General features: G+C 33.7%; 1 protein-coding gene across 1 annotated transcript; it reads left to right on the forward strand.

The window, feature by feature from the left end:
• Nucleotides 1-10,303: 10,303 nt before the first annotated feature.
• On the forward strand, nucleotides 10,304-11,422 carry LOC110933991 (LRR receptor-like serine/threonine-protein kinase EFR). The gene is made up of 2 exons (XM_022177187.1): nucleotides 10,304-11,240; nucleotides 11,307-11,422. Exons 1-2 carry the CDS (start codon nucleotides 10,304-10,306, stop codon nucleotides 11,420-11,422), a joined length of 1,053 nt encoding a protein of 350 aa, XP_022032879.1.
• The last annotated feature ends 3,040 nt before the right edge of the window (nucleotides 11,423-14,462 follow it).

The following is a 14,462-nucleotide window of genomic DNA, read 5'->3' on the forward strand; positions in this document are numbered from 1 at the left end:
TGCGGGTGTAAAAACAAACATCTCAACAAATGAGGAGATTGCTCGATGCAGGTAGATATAAGGGGTGCAATGTCTGGCAGACCAAAATGAAACAGGATCGTGATCACGTAAAGGTGTAGGTTCAGCAGGCGCAACATCAAGCTGACCCAAAAGGTGTAGAAGCTAGCTCAAGAGCAAGCTCTGGGTCGTGTAACGGTGTGGTGTCCCGAGCAGGTGATAGAGCAGCAGCCATGCCATCGTCGCCTTGTGTCAGTAGTAGAATGCTGTAATCAGCTGTTTGTAAGTCTGCAGGTGTCACAGACTCAAAGGAGTCTGAAGTCGAGTGTATACTAGAATTCTGAGGGTAGCTTGATGATAGAGATCTCAAAAAGTGAAATTAGTAACAACGTCCTCATCTAGTTTTCCGTCGTCCTGGCGTCAACAGGATGATTCATCAGCAAGCAGATTAATATCGTCATCAAACAATTCGTCAAAAAGGCGGATCCTCAGGGAAAATAACCACGAGTGGTACGACATTGAGGATCGGAGCCATGGTGTGTCCATCATCGGGATGACCAGTGATGGAGTGGTCATGGATTGAAACAAGAGTGACAGAAAGATTCTTGTCAGAGAAACCATCAGCAGAGATGAAGTATCACCAAAGTCTGGCAGCACAGACTGTTGGAAGTCGTCCTCGTCCTTGGTCAGCATGTCAGGGTTATTTTTCAGTATCTGACGTAAATATTTCCGGCGCAGATGTAGTCTCATTATCTGTGGCGGTGATCGTAGGGTTATCAATGTGTGATAACTCGTTCTCTAATTAGAGTGACATGTGTGTCGGTGTGTAGCATGTATATTCATAGTAATTATTAACAATTAGTGTATGCGAACAACTACCACATATGCACGTACATCAACCTTAAATCAAATAAGCAGGTAAGTCTCAATCAATGTAAGCAAGTAATCATCCTAGTCTTCCCCAGACTATCCTCCTAGCCTCTCAGACTGAACTTTCTAGTCTCTCAGACTATCCTCCCAGCCTCTCAAACTGATCCTCCTAGTCTCCCAGACTATCCTCCCAGCCTCTCAGACTGAACCTCCTAGTCTCTCAGACTATCCTCCCAGCCTCTCAGACTGAACCTCCTAGTCTCTCAGACTATCCTCCCAGCCTCTCAGACTGAACCTCCAAGTCTCTCAGACTAACTCCCTGGCCTCTCAGACCAAAACCTCCCCAATCTTAAAGATTGGCCCCTCAGTCTGCATGACTGAATCCCTGGTCTCCCTGACCAACCTCCAGTCGATAAGACTGAATCCCTGGTCTCCCCGACCAACCTCCCAGTCGATAAGACTGAATCCCTGGTCTCCCTGACCAACGTCCCAGTCGATAAGACTGAATCCCTGGTCTCCCCGACCAACCTCCCAGTCGATAAGACTGAATCATAATTTTTGAGAAAGTGTTCATACTTTTTGTTTGTAAAAACATTTTGTATCCTGGATCTGGACGTAATGTATGCAATGTAAAAGTGTTTGAAAATGTTTTCGTGAGAGCCCTGATGATCGTAGTCTAGACTCGAGAAAGAATCCTAGTTCGCTACGACCGAAGCTCTGATACCAAGCTGTCACACCCTGGCTTTGCGGAAGCGTGGGTTCATTTGGTGTGACTTCTTAATACCATAGCAACAATCATAACAATGCTATATGATAAAACATGTGATATTCACCCGTTAATAGAGTTTAGAAAAATACCATATTATACTTGTCTTAAAACATCAATCACAAAATAAGTTACAAACCTTGACTTGATTTAATGAGTTTGTAAAAACTTAGCAAAAGACTTTAAACAATACTAGGTTTAGAGATATGTAACCCGTCCAGGAAGAGGTTACACCTTCTAAACCCTGGATGACTTCTTTATTCAAACGCAGCTTGAAAATATATGCATACCGTGCCAGATCCATTAGTTCCCTGAAATACATGTAGTTTGAAAAGTCAACATAAAGTTGAGCGAGTTCATGTGTAAGTGAGCATGTATAAACCTTTGTAAAAATGTCTGTATGTATGAAAATCCCTGGTATGTAGCAATTAAGGAAAAAGAGATCACCATTGGGTTGCAAAGCCAATGATATGTGTGAAGTGCTGTAGGAAGACTCAAACCTAGCAGATTTTTGCGTCAGGCTCAAAGTCACCACCTGGTTCATTCAGCGGACTCAGGGGTTGGGCTCGCTACACCCATATAGATCTACCGCTAATGACCCTCAGTCCTACAATGAGGATTAATGGCCTCTAGTTTCAGCCTACCCACTCACATGATCTAAGTAGTAACCCTCCTTATGCTAACCATACCATGTATAAAAGTATCCGTAAACATTGTAACATGTATTTCACCCCGAAGTATAAAACTGAAAATAGTTAAGAGAAAAGGGGGGACATGAACTCACTGTATTGCGTCTTCATACTCGTAACCCAAATCTCCACGGCAATCACGACTACCTACAAAGGTCTATTGTCTATTAGACGAACGGGTAGTGCCTTGTCTTAGTATTTGTGTTTTTGGGTTACGTTTCTGGTATTATTCCAAGTTATAACTGTTTATAAGGTTTTGAAATAATAGTTAGAGAACTATTTTAGAGTTATACTTCTCAAGTATTGTATATGCGCATTTCCTTCCCAAGGATGGGGGTAATTTATACTTGTATACTCGTATTCTTAAAATAATATATGTACCTGTATATCCTGCCAAGTAATGGCGTCGTATTTCGATGTTATTGTTCCAAATAAAAATATGTTAATATATTCCCAAAAATAACATATTTCTGTTTCTACAGTTTCCAAAATAATATTTTACCAAAATATACGTATACGTTATAATTCCGAAAAATATATTTTAAGTCCCACTTATCTAAAATATTCTGTCTCCAAAATATACATATTTTCCCAAAAATATTATATTTTACTTCATACAATTTCCCAAAATAATACTTTGTAAAAACAATACCGATGTAACTTAAATATTTATTTGTGAGGACATTGGTATTATTTTGGAGTCGTATTTTCATGATATAACAAGTAATATTATTTTTACCCTAAAAATAATATATCTTTAGTTCACAAAATAATCACGTAAGCGCACAAGCGTTTTATTAAGAAATATATATTCTCAATATATATTTAACAAGTTTCCTTTACAAAAATCCACCTCCGACACTTGGTTATTTTGTAATAAAAACCATGGCAAAATTTATATTTTGAAAACAAGTTGAAAATATACTCATAAACACTTGTCACCAAAAATATTTCTAAGTGTTATATTTTTAGAAAAATTTCGCCAGAGTTTCCTCTGTAACTGGAGGTGGCCACGCTTTCAAGCGTATCATTTTCTTTTCAAAATTCAATCAACAATTTATCAACCATCAATATACAATATTTAAACATCAAACATGACAAAATAAGTCTAAATCGCAAACTCATGAACTTGTAAGTTGTGTAAAAAAATATGTATTAACTTCCTAATATATTTAGCGGATCTTGTCATCTTTAAAAATAAAATTAGTTTCTTGAAAACTTTATTTTTAAAGAATATGTAATCTTACAACTTCTAGTCAAAATTTACGAAAATATTTCTTTGTTAAATCTTCTTGCTACACAAGTGTTTACACACTTGCTTTTTCACTAAAATGCTTGTAGTTTGTGTAAGATCCGGATTTAAGGCAAGACTTGCCTCTTACACTTGGTTCTTCAAAAATACCACTTGTAGATCTTTAGATCTACTAGTTTAAAACCTTATTTTACAAGAAAAATCACTTTACACAAGTTCATGTTTTGTTAGTGGAAGAGTTCATCATCTTGTAACTTTCACACTTAACAAACTACTAGTTCATGTTCCATGAACATGATCTAGCATGGTTAGATGATGATCTATCCCACTACTAGAATCAAACAACATAAAATAATCACAACTAAACAAGTTTCATAAGATTTACACCACTAGTTACTCTTTAACCAACTTATTTATCATTCTTTCAAGACTTTATGTTTTGATCTTGTGTGTTCTTGGATTTTAACCATTAAATCTCTTATTAACCACTTTAAACAAGAACAAGAAGATGTTGGGAAGCACTTACTACTAGCTCGAGGCTAGGGAAGAATCAAGGCGTAAACAAGGTGGATAAAAGAAATGTAGAGAGGTTCTTGAGATTCCGAAAGCACCGAGCCTCCTTGTATGCCACCTTGCACCTTTGAGTGTATGTGGAATGATTGAGCAAGAAGCAAAAATGGTGGTGGTGGTGTTCCTTGGTTTCGGCCGAACATAGGCAAGAGAGAAAGAGAGGTTGTTTGGTGAATATGAAATGAAGTGAGAGATTAGTAGTCTTAGGGATATATTTATAATCCAAACTTGTGTTTTGTCCAACATATAACATGCTTTCTAGATATGGAACATGTGTGATTAAAATAATCAAGAAATTTGGGGAGTGTCCCCACTTCACAACCGGTTTTGGGAGGGGGTTTGAGTTTAGTTGGGTTGCAATGTGATAGTTAGTGTATAGTTAAGTTCCAATGACATTAGTTAGAGTATTATGTGTGTGGTATGATACAAAGGGTGTTAGGGTGTTCGGGGTCCCTAACTAGCTCAGAAAAGTATAAACAATGTCATTGACAAAACTTTTAAGTTCCGGGTAAAGTCCGGTTGTTCGGTTGGATATCAACCCGTTAAAGTGCTAAGTAAGCATTTAAAGTGTCTTTAATATTATTTTTAGTGACACAATAAATTCCCAACACTTTGGAAAGTGTCTAGTATTATTTTACCAAGTTTTTGCACTTTACTAGTTATGTCAAATGCTGAATTTTTATATAAAGCGCATAATTTTGTAATTAAAGCATGTTTTAGGCACATCCGGTCACTATAACCATCACCTAGTGACGCAGTTTTACAATTCTCAATTCCCTACAGTCCCTACTAGTGTAGTAATCTATTCCCGGCTCATACTGGCCTCAGAGACAATGTCTGTCTAGTGCTGGCAATGTCAGCATGTTTACTAGGTTATCCGCTCACTGTGCTAACTGTGCTTTGTGCATCAAGTTTGTCACTAACGTTTGTATATATAATAAGTGGAGTGACAGTATGATGGTGATGCATGTGTATGTATGTATCAGAAATCAAGAAGCAGTTTAATCATAATGGTAAGCAAGCACAGTAATTAAGCATTAATTAAATATTAATTAACTTGTACGGATACCTGTTTTGGTGAGGGTTGTCACATTTAAAAGGTTGTTAAAAGGGAAGTATGTAACTAAAACAAACATTTGAGGTCTTAAACATGGTTAAACAAATTTTGGACAAAGACATAAATCCATGTTTTATAAAAAGATTTCTAAATAAAAATGACAAGTATATATTTTTGAATAAAATGTGTACTTACAAAAGTAATCATCAAGTATCATAAGTATATATATTTTGATGTGTACATCATATGTTAGTTCTAGTAGGAACAAATGCAAAATTGTTACACATCCACAAAAATTACCAAAAATATATATATGAACTTGAATAACGAAATAAATGTCCATCCTTGGACACGGAAACACAAATGGACAAATTTGGACACTATTGGACTATATGGACTTTTGGACAAACAAAAATAGTACAAACAAAGAAAATGGTAAAACGTGACGGGCGACACAAACGGGAAAAACGATACGAATAAATAAAATCGACAAGTAATAAAACGACTATAACAAAATACGAGCCGTCACATAAGTTTATGCACTAAAATGATTCAACTATGGCATAAGTAATGATTTTTATAAAAATTAGATTTCTATAAAAATACAAGTATTACTATTATTATTTTTGACTAGCCCAAAATTTTGTATTTTAAAAAGTAGTCCATAAATTAAAAATTGGGCTAATGCCCATTTCTCATAAACAAAATTTGGGCTAGGCCCACTTTTACAAAACAATGGACTAAAAATATATTTTTAGTCAAATTTGGGCTAAAGCCCACTTTACAAAGTACTAGGGCCAAACATCCAATCTTTACAATTATTATGGACTAGATATATTTTTAGAAAACAATTTGGGCTAAGTCCATTGTTACACAAATTATTTGTGCTAAGTCCACAACTATAAACTGAATTGGGCTAGGCCCACTTTTGTAAAATGTTTTGGGCTAAAGCCCACTCCTACAAATTAATTTGGGCTTGAACCATTTTTAACAAAGTTATTTGGGCTAGGCCCATAAGCACCAAATATCCAAAATGAACTTAAATTCTAAAACATAAATTAAGCCCATTCAAACACAAATCAAATAAAATAAATATTTATACAAGGAAGTTATATATATACGAAACCACAAAAACCAAATACAAGATTGAATATTTGTACGATACACAAAAACAATCCTAAGTGTCTAACTAGATTAGAACACTTGTAGGTCGAGAAACGAACCACGAACAAGGAATCGAATAGAGATTTGCACGGAACGCAAATCTGTGAGTTCATGCTTCCCCTTTTACTTTGAATATTTATAGTTTTAAACTTCGGGGATGTATACATGTTACAAATATTATGATAATACGATGAAACTATTTTGATCACATGCGGATAGGTGTTTAAAAATAAAGGGACCATTAATGAATAAACAAGTACCGAGGAACAAACGAATAGATCTATTTGGGTTTTGGCAAACCCCACTCTTAACGACAACGATAACCACGATCGTCAAGAGTGCCTTTGTGTCCAAACTAGTGTCGTTGACACACATGATTAGTTGTCAAGGTTTGGTTGCCTCCTATTCGGCGTACATATTAGTGTCCTTGCAACACACTAATGATCATACAATTTTTTTATCATTATACCCTTATACAATTAGCAACTTGGGTTATGTCTCATTTGTTTAAAAGTCACACCCTTTAGTTCATTTTACTCACACCCTTTCATTATATTATATAATACTACAAATAAACATGAATTCAGATATGCATGAACCATTGCATCAGGTATTTATTACCAATCATCGGAATTCAGATATGCATGAAAGGCCACTTTGGTTAAAAAATGAAAAGGCACTGATCAAACAAACTATATCACCCAACTTCTTTCATAAAGTGATAATATAAATAAAATCTCCATACCATATAAACAAAATCTCTAGAGTTTCGATGACGAAAGTGACGAAGATTGTGCAAATGGATCGTGACAGAAAAAGTTAGCAATTACGGATACAGATACGGAGATACCTTGCGGAATTTGAAATTTCTGAGACTTACGTCACGTCGTGTTCTTTGGTGAAACGACATGACGATTGGCTTCTGGCAAGGCCGGCAGGATCATTTGTAAATCCATTCATACATAAATTATATTGTGAATTAGTTTATGTCATTTAATTGTGCGTTGTTCTTGATTTCGTTATTATATGTTAATTGATCCTTTGAAATTGGCATCAATCGCGAAGAACGCATCAAGAATGAGAACACGATCAGGACAAGATGGGAGTGATTTCGATTACCGATCAATTCCGAAAAAGGAAAAGAACCAGGCCTGTGTTTTCTGTTGTTGTAATAAAGAATTGCGGAATTGTTTCTTGAGAATCGAATTCTCAGATTGCGAATATGAAGAAGACCGGCGAAATGGAATTAGAACAGGTGTTAATCAAAAGAAGAACATAAGAAACATTGCAGAGGTGACAAGAAAAGATCGAAGAAGAATTCGAAGCCCCGATTGCAAAAGGTTTGAGCATTTGCTTGAGGCCGACGGCAAAAAAAAATCACCGGAGGAGAGAACCGGCAGGAAGAAACAGAATGATGCTTTTGCAAATTGTTTGTGAATTAAAACTTTGACCAATATTCAAAACTAAACTTAAATAGCATTCAAACACAATCGTGTTCTGTCATTTATGTTTTTTTACTCAAAACTAAAATCCGTTTGCATGAAAAGGGCTTCTGAAACCCTTTTGTCTTTTCAGTTATCGTAATTTCGTTTAGGTTTTATTGATCTTCATTTAGAATTGTTCTATTGGGATTTGATTGTACATGTTGCTACACATGAGATGAATATTTCATATATACGTTTCAAGAATTATCCTTTGTCGATCCATGTTTTGCAAGTCCTTCGTATCATAACATAATTACGGATACAGATACAGATACATAAAATGGAATTCCTGTATAGTATACTGTATACATAATTTGTTCCCTGCTAATAATTGCATATAAAAATGGATCTTTTTTTACCACTCAGTTAGTTTGAAAGCAAGAATGAGCATACATCTTATAAAGATATTCCATTCAAATTTCCTCCTTATCTAAAATCAACCAGCGCTGGGCTGGGTATGTTGTTGGCATTCAAATTTCAGATATAGTGTCATGTAAGTGTAATTAGAGATGAGATAGGTACCGTACCGGTATCGATGTCAAATTGAAGAAAAGTGTGTTTCAACATGTACTAAAGGCACGTTTGTAATCAACATCTCATATAGTGATAATACAAGCATTCATAATCAACATCCCGCTGCAACGCGCGGGTTATGTCAACTCGTACTATACAAAAACGAATTTTATTACTTCAAATGTTTTGAAGACTCATTTGATGCGAAAACAAAATAACAGGAATACACTCAACTTTTGTTGACGTTTTCAAAATTAACATATATTACAGGAGATTAGTGGACGGCTTTAGGAAAAATATGTTCAAGTGGTTATCAAGAACGCAAGCTTTTGAAATGTCATCCGTTTTCAGTTGTTATGTTATGTATAACTGTTTTAAACTTTGAATAATGTCGTTAAAACTATGGTTGTTTTAAATTTCGAACAAGACATATGTAATGTAAATTATGCTTTCGAATCGAATGTATGGATGAACATCTTTTATGTTTCAAATATGTTGTTTACTCGATTGATTGTAACGATTGCCGCTCTGGCCACACCTCGCAATACGCTTCCGCATAAACCGAAAATCGGGGTGTGACACACTGGAGTATCATCATGCCACCAGCGGAACCACCCGATCATATCCATCTCCACTAGACATAATGTCTATACACCAATTCAGGAGGAAACCCAATAAATATGGGAAAACCCTTCTTGTGGGAAGCGAACCCAGGACCTATTAGTCCTAAAGTCTTATCCCACCCCCAACATGCCACTAGGCTATAAAGCCATGGACATGATCTACAACCATGGGGCAATTTGCGTGATTCGATCACTGTGTGTGATCTACATCCATGGGGCAATGAACATGAATTCTTTTTATTTCTGTGTGACAAAGATTACAAGTACATGATTAACTTAAAGATACAAAATATGGGCCTAAAAAATCCACAAGGGTGGCCGGCCCTTGTGGTCTTCTAATCCAGCCACCAATTTTGACCGATCCAAGAATGAGCCGGGTCTTCACCATTTACAAACCCAACGCTTCCAATAGTAACCGAGCGGTAGCAACCCTCGCAACCCAACGTAGTAGCAACCAAGCTGACCTAACCACATATCAACAAGTTGCTGCTAAGGCTAATGACAATGTGAGGGTGAGGGTGCGAAGTGCGTCATCAGAATGCCCCATTAACCCATTGGCCACAATCACGACAGGCTTGCACTTTCTAGGTCCCCTTTTGTTCCTTTTAGCCAAGGAAACTATATCTAAGGAAAGTTCTAAATTTTACACCACTCCAAGGTTCCACCCATGTCCTATGTGGGAAAGTTCTCACCCATTTTCTAAAATTCTCCATTTTAGACATGCCATTTTAAGCTTAATACCTTATTTATCTTAGCTTCATTTTAAACATATTAGTGACTTGGTTAGTTGGGAACCTCTCACCAAGGAGAACAAGAAACCCATTAATTAATAATAATAATTGCACACAATTGTTTTTGTTTAAATTAATGAAAACAAACATATTTTTTTTTACTATATTTGCTTAAAAATTTATTGTAAAAAACTGGAGGATTACAATTGCTCATTGAAGTTACTATTATTGTTAAACAACCGTCAATCGGCTCCGTGTGTTTATTACCTTTGAAACCTCAATTTGATCGTGATCTCCGCCAACATCTCGGTCTTAAATTCATTCTTTCATCACATAATTTCAAAATGAAACGAACTTTGACCAAATACCTTAGATTGTTTGAACTTGTCAACTTGCTATAGTTATATATACAACGTCATCTGCAATAACTCAATACCGGTGGTTGTTACTTGTTACCCTTTTGACTCATCCCCTTTATGGTTTAGGCTGCTCAGCTGAATACATGCTTCAGGTATATATATAAATATTAATTAACACTACATGTAACCAAGTGAAAAAACGAATTTAAACACACAAAACCAACACCTATGGATAATAAGCGTATCTTTATCTTCAATCTTATGATAGTCTTCATGACTCTCTATTATTATCGTTTTTCTACTGCCCAAGATGGTGTTTCTTTAAGCACAGATCAACTTGCTCTTGAAGCGATTAAAGCTCAAATCAGTGTCGACCCTTCGGGTGTTTTATCAAAAAACTGGTCTACAAAAACCTCCGTTTGTAACTGGAAAGGCGTTACTTGTGGTTCTCAATCTCGAACTCAAAGGGTCATTGCCTTGGATCTATCTTACATGGGTCTTGTTGGAACAATCTCTCCACATATTGCTAACCTTTCATTCCTCTCGTTGCTTAACCTCACAAACAATAGTTTTTATGGCCCAATACCTCCTGAGATCGCGCAGTTGCGCCATATGGAAAAAGTGTACATGGGAGGCAACTATCTCACAGGAAGGCTACCCCTTTGGTATTTTAACAACATGCCAAAACTTGAAATATTGTATCTGAATGAAAATAATCTCACAGGCGCTCTCTCTCCGTATTTTCTTAATAACATGACAAGTCTAAAAACACTACGTTTGAATGATAATTCGTTACAAGGAAACATCCCAAAAGAAATTGGTAATGGATCTTGTTTGCATGATTTTCACGTGAATGAAAATCAGTTAACCGGGGTTGTGCCACCAACGCTTTTCAATCTATCTTGTATAAGAAAGATTGAATTATCAGGGAATAGTCTATCTGGAAGTCTGCCAGACGATATGTGCAACGACCAGCTCGGTAAGCTCAGGCTGTTATTTATATCTCACAATGCATTCACAGGACCAATTCCATCAAGCATCAACAAATGTCAGCAGCTTCGGTATATGTCCATGTCATTTAATAATTTCAGTGGCATCATACCCAGGGAAATTGGAAATCTGACTCTTTTGAAAGAGATATATCTTGGTGATAATGACTTGCAAGGTATGGTTTATAAAATTTAGGTAGTGACATCGCTGTTCAAATATAATCTACTATATATAACTGCAGGGACAATTGCATATGCTAATACTTCTACTCAAAACTGTAGGAAGGTTAGTAGTAAAAATTTAGTTGTAGAAATTTTGTGGGAAACTTTTGTAGCTACAAAAAATGAAGATTTCTAGTAGTGGGGGAGAAGTAGTATTGTTATTTATTCTGGTGTTCAAGAAAAAACATGAAACGGAAAAAAACTGAAATTATAGCTATTTTCTTCAATATGTTTTAAATTTATAGAAATGGGAAAAAATAGACAAAAAAAATGTTGAAATCCAGACACACGTTGCGGCGTGTGTACTGCCAAAATTAGAATGAAACGTAAAACGAAAAATTTGCAAAAGATGAAAAATATGGGAATCAAAAATAAAAATTGTGTTGGGGTTAAATTGCAAAAGATGAATTTTTTTGGTTTAAAAAAAAAAAAAACAGAAAGGTTAAAATACAAAAATGAAAACCTTTGGATTAGAAGTGAAAACCCAATTTTTTTGAAAAACTCCCCAAGTTTGGAGTACAACTCCATGAAGCACCAACATGTTCATAACTTATAGTATGGTAATATAGGGATCAAAGTTGAAAATAAAAATGTGTTGGAGTTAAATTGCAAAAGATGAATTTTTTTTTATTAATAGAGAAAAAAACATCAAAGAGGCTACAATACAAAAAAAAAAAAAATGAAAACCTTTGAATTAGAAATGAAAACTTAATTTTTTTTTTTTTTTTTTTTTTTTGGAAAACTCTCCAAGCTTAGAGTATAACTCCATGAAACACCAAAATGTTCCTAATTTATAGTATGGTAATATAGTAATGTTAGAAAAAGTCCCATTTATAGTCAAGAGACACACCGCTCTAGTGTTTCCTTCTTTACTCGCATATAACTTTCTAGCCCGAAAATAGCAGATCAACAATAAGTTAGGCTAGTACAAAAATTAGATATACACATCTTGCCCGTGCGTATCATGGTTATGCTAGATGGAAAGAGATTTTTACGTGTACACGAGTAGGAGAGAGTTCAATGGGAAACACTAAAAAAGTGGGTAATCATAATTTTAACATGTTAAAAATTCAATCTAACATGTTAAAAATTATTAGTTTTTTTAAATTTCGTTTAGCATATAAATACATATAGAAGCCTTTTTAATAAAAAAAATTATTTGAAAACCAAAAAAATAATTTTTTTTATAAAAACAGTTAAAAAAGGTAAAAAAAACTACAAAAATGTTTTTTTATTGAAATAGCGTCCACACATCTTTGTAAGCAAAAACTCCAAAACAGATTTAGAAAAAAAAAATACTTTTTAGCTTTTTAAATTGAATTTTTATGATATATTTAACATGTTAAATGCATGGTTCATCGGTTTCCAACTTTTTTCGTGTTCCTTGTTAAATCTCACACTATATACACAAGGCGTATGCTCGACCCTGACTTAGATAACATTATGAAATATTTGTACTATTATTGGGTGTAAACTACCATTTTGCCCGTGGGTATGTAACGTGTTAAGCATAAACACTAACATCACTGATTGTGTGTGTGTGTGTGTGTGTGTGTGTATATATATATATAGGTGAAGTATAGGAAGAAAACTCACTTAAGTTGAAAAAATGCTTTTTTGTTTTGTTTTTTTTGCAAAAGTATTCAAATAATATGTATGTTATATTCCTTATTTTTTAGAAAAAAATAAAAATGTTACATAAGATTTTTATAAAGGTTTCTTTAGATTTTTAAACTCAAGTGAGATTTTGTTTATTCTTCCCATATTATATATATATATATATATATATATATATATATATATATATATATATATATATATATATATATATATATATATATATATATATATATAAGGGAGGGTTATCTTGAGAACGCTAAATATTGCGAGAACCGTGAGAACGAATGAAAAAATCAATCAAAACCAATTTTTTTTTTATACAAACCTCATTGTAATTAAGATACAACATCAAAACAAGAATTTATAACATCAAATAATTCATTTCTCATTTCAAAATCCTTCTTTTTAGATTTTTTACACATGTGTAAATATAGCAGATTTACACATGTGTAAATGGCAAACTTACACATGTGTAAATTTTCTTTATTTATGAATTCACGTAAATTTAAACGTGTAAATTGAATTTCTAACATTGTATTCGAATAATAATGATAAGTGTAGAAAAAAATTTTGAATTTGAATTGTTTTTGACCAAGTTCTCATGGTTTTTTTATTTGTTCTCACGGTTCTCACAAATATTTAGCGTTCTCATTTAAACCCTCCCCTATATATATATATATATATATATATATATATATATATATAGTGGAGGGTTCAAATGAGAAGAAAAAAATTGTAAGAATAAAAATAATAAGTTTTAAACCAATAGAAATACTCCATTTTACTTCATTTAATATGTGTGTTTAATGTTTTTAATAAGGGCATGTGGGTAAATTTATAATTGTAATTAATTAGCTAACTAATTAAATTTGTAACTCACTTTTAAATATACTCTTTCAAGATAAAAAAAATTATGGTGAAGGACAAATTTTGACATGTGTAGGATAAATTTTAGTATATGTAGGATAAATTTTTAAATGTGTATGATAAGTTTCGATATGCGTAGGGTAAATTTCGATAAGTGTAAGATATATGTAGGATAATTTTGAAATGTGTAGGATAAAATGTTTTTTTCTTTATTAATGAGAGAAAACATAATTAATGGGAGGAGTTATAAACTATTTAATGTTTTACCATTATGTCCTTTCTTCTTTTTCTTCTCACATTAAATTTCTTCTCAAATGAACCTTCCCCTATATATATATATATATATATATATATATATAGGGGAAGGTTCAAATGAAAACCATTAGTTATTGTGAAAACTCGAAAACTAATTAAAAAAAGCCAAAAAAACATACAAACAATTTTTTCTTTTAATTTTTTTTTGCAATCAAAATTTCGCAGGTTTTTTAATATAAAAAAAAATTTTCAAAAAAAAAAAAAAAATTTTTTGTGTAGTGCACATGTGTAATACTGCACATATGTATGTGTACTACACATGTGTATTATTACACATGTGCACTACAAAAAATTTTTTTTTTTTTTTTGAAAAAAAGTTTTTTTTATATATAAAAACTAGCGATTTTTATTTGTGTGTTTTTTAGGCTTTTTTT

The sequence above is a fragment of the Helianthus annuus genome, chromosome 4 (genome assembly GCF_002127325.2).
Source record: "Helianthus annuus cultivar XRQ/B chromosome 4, HanXRQr2.0-SUNRISE, whole genome shotgun sequence".
NCBI lineage: Eukaryota > Viridiplantae > Streptophyta > Magnoliopsida > Asterales > Asteraceae > Helianthus > Helianthus annuus.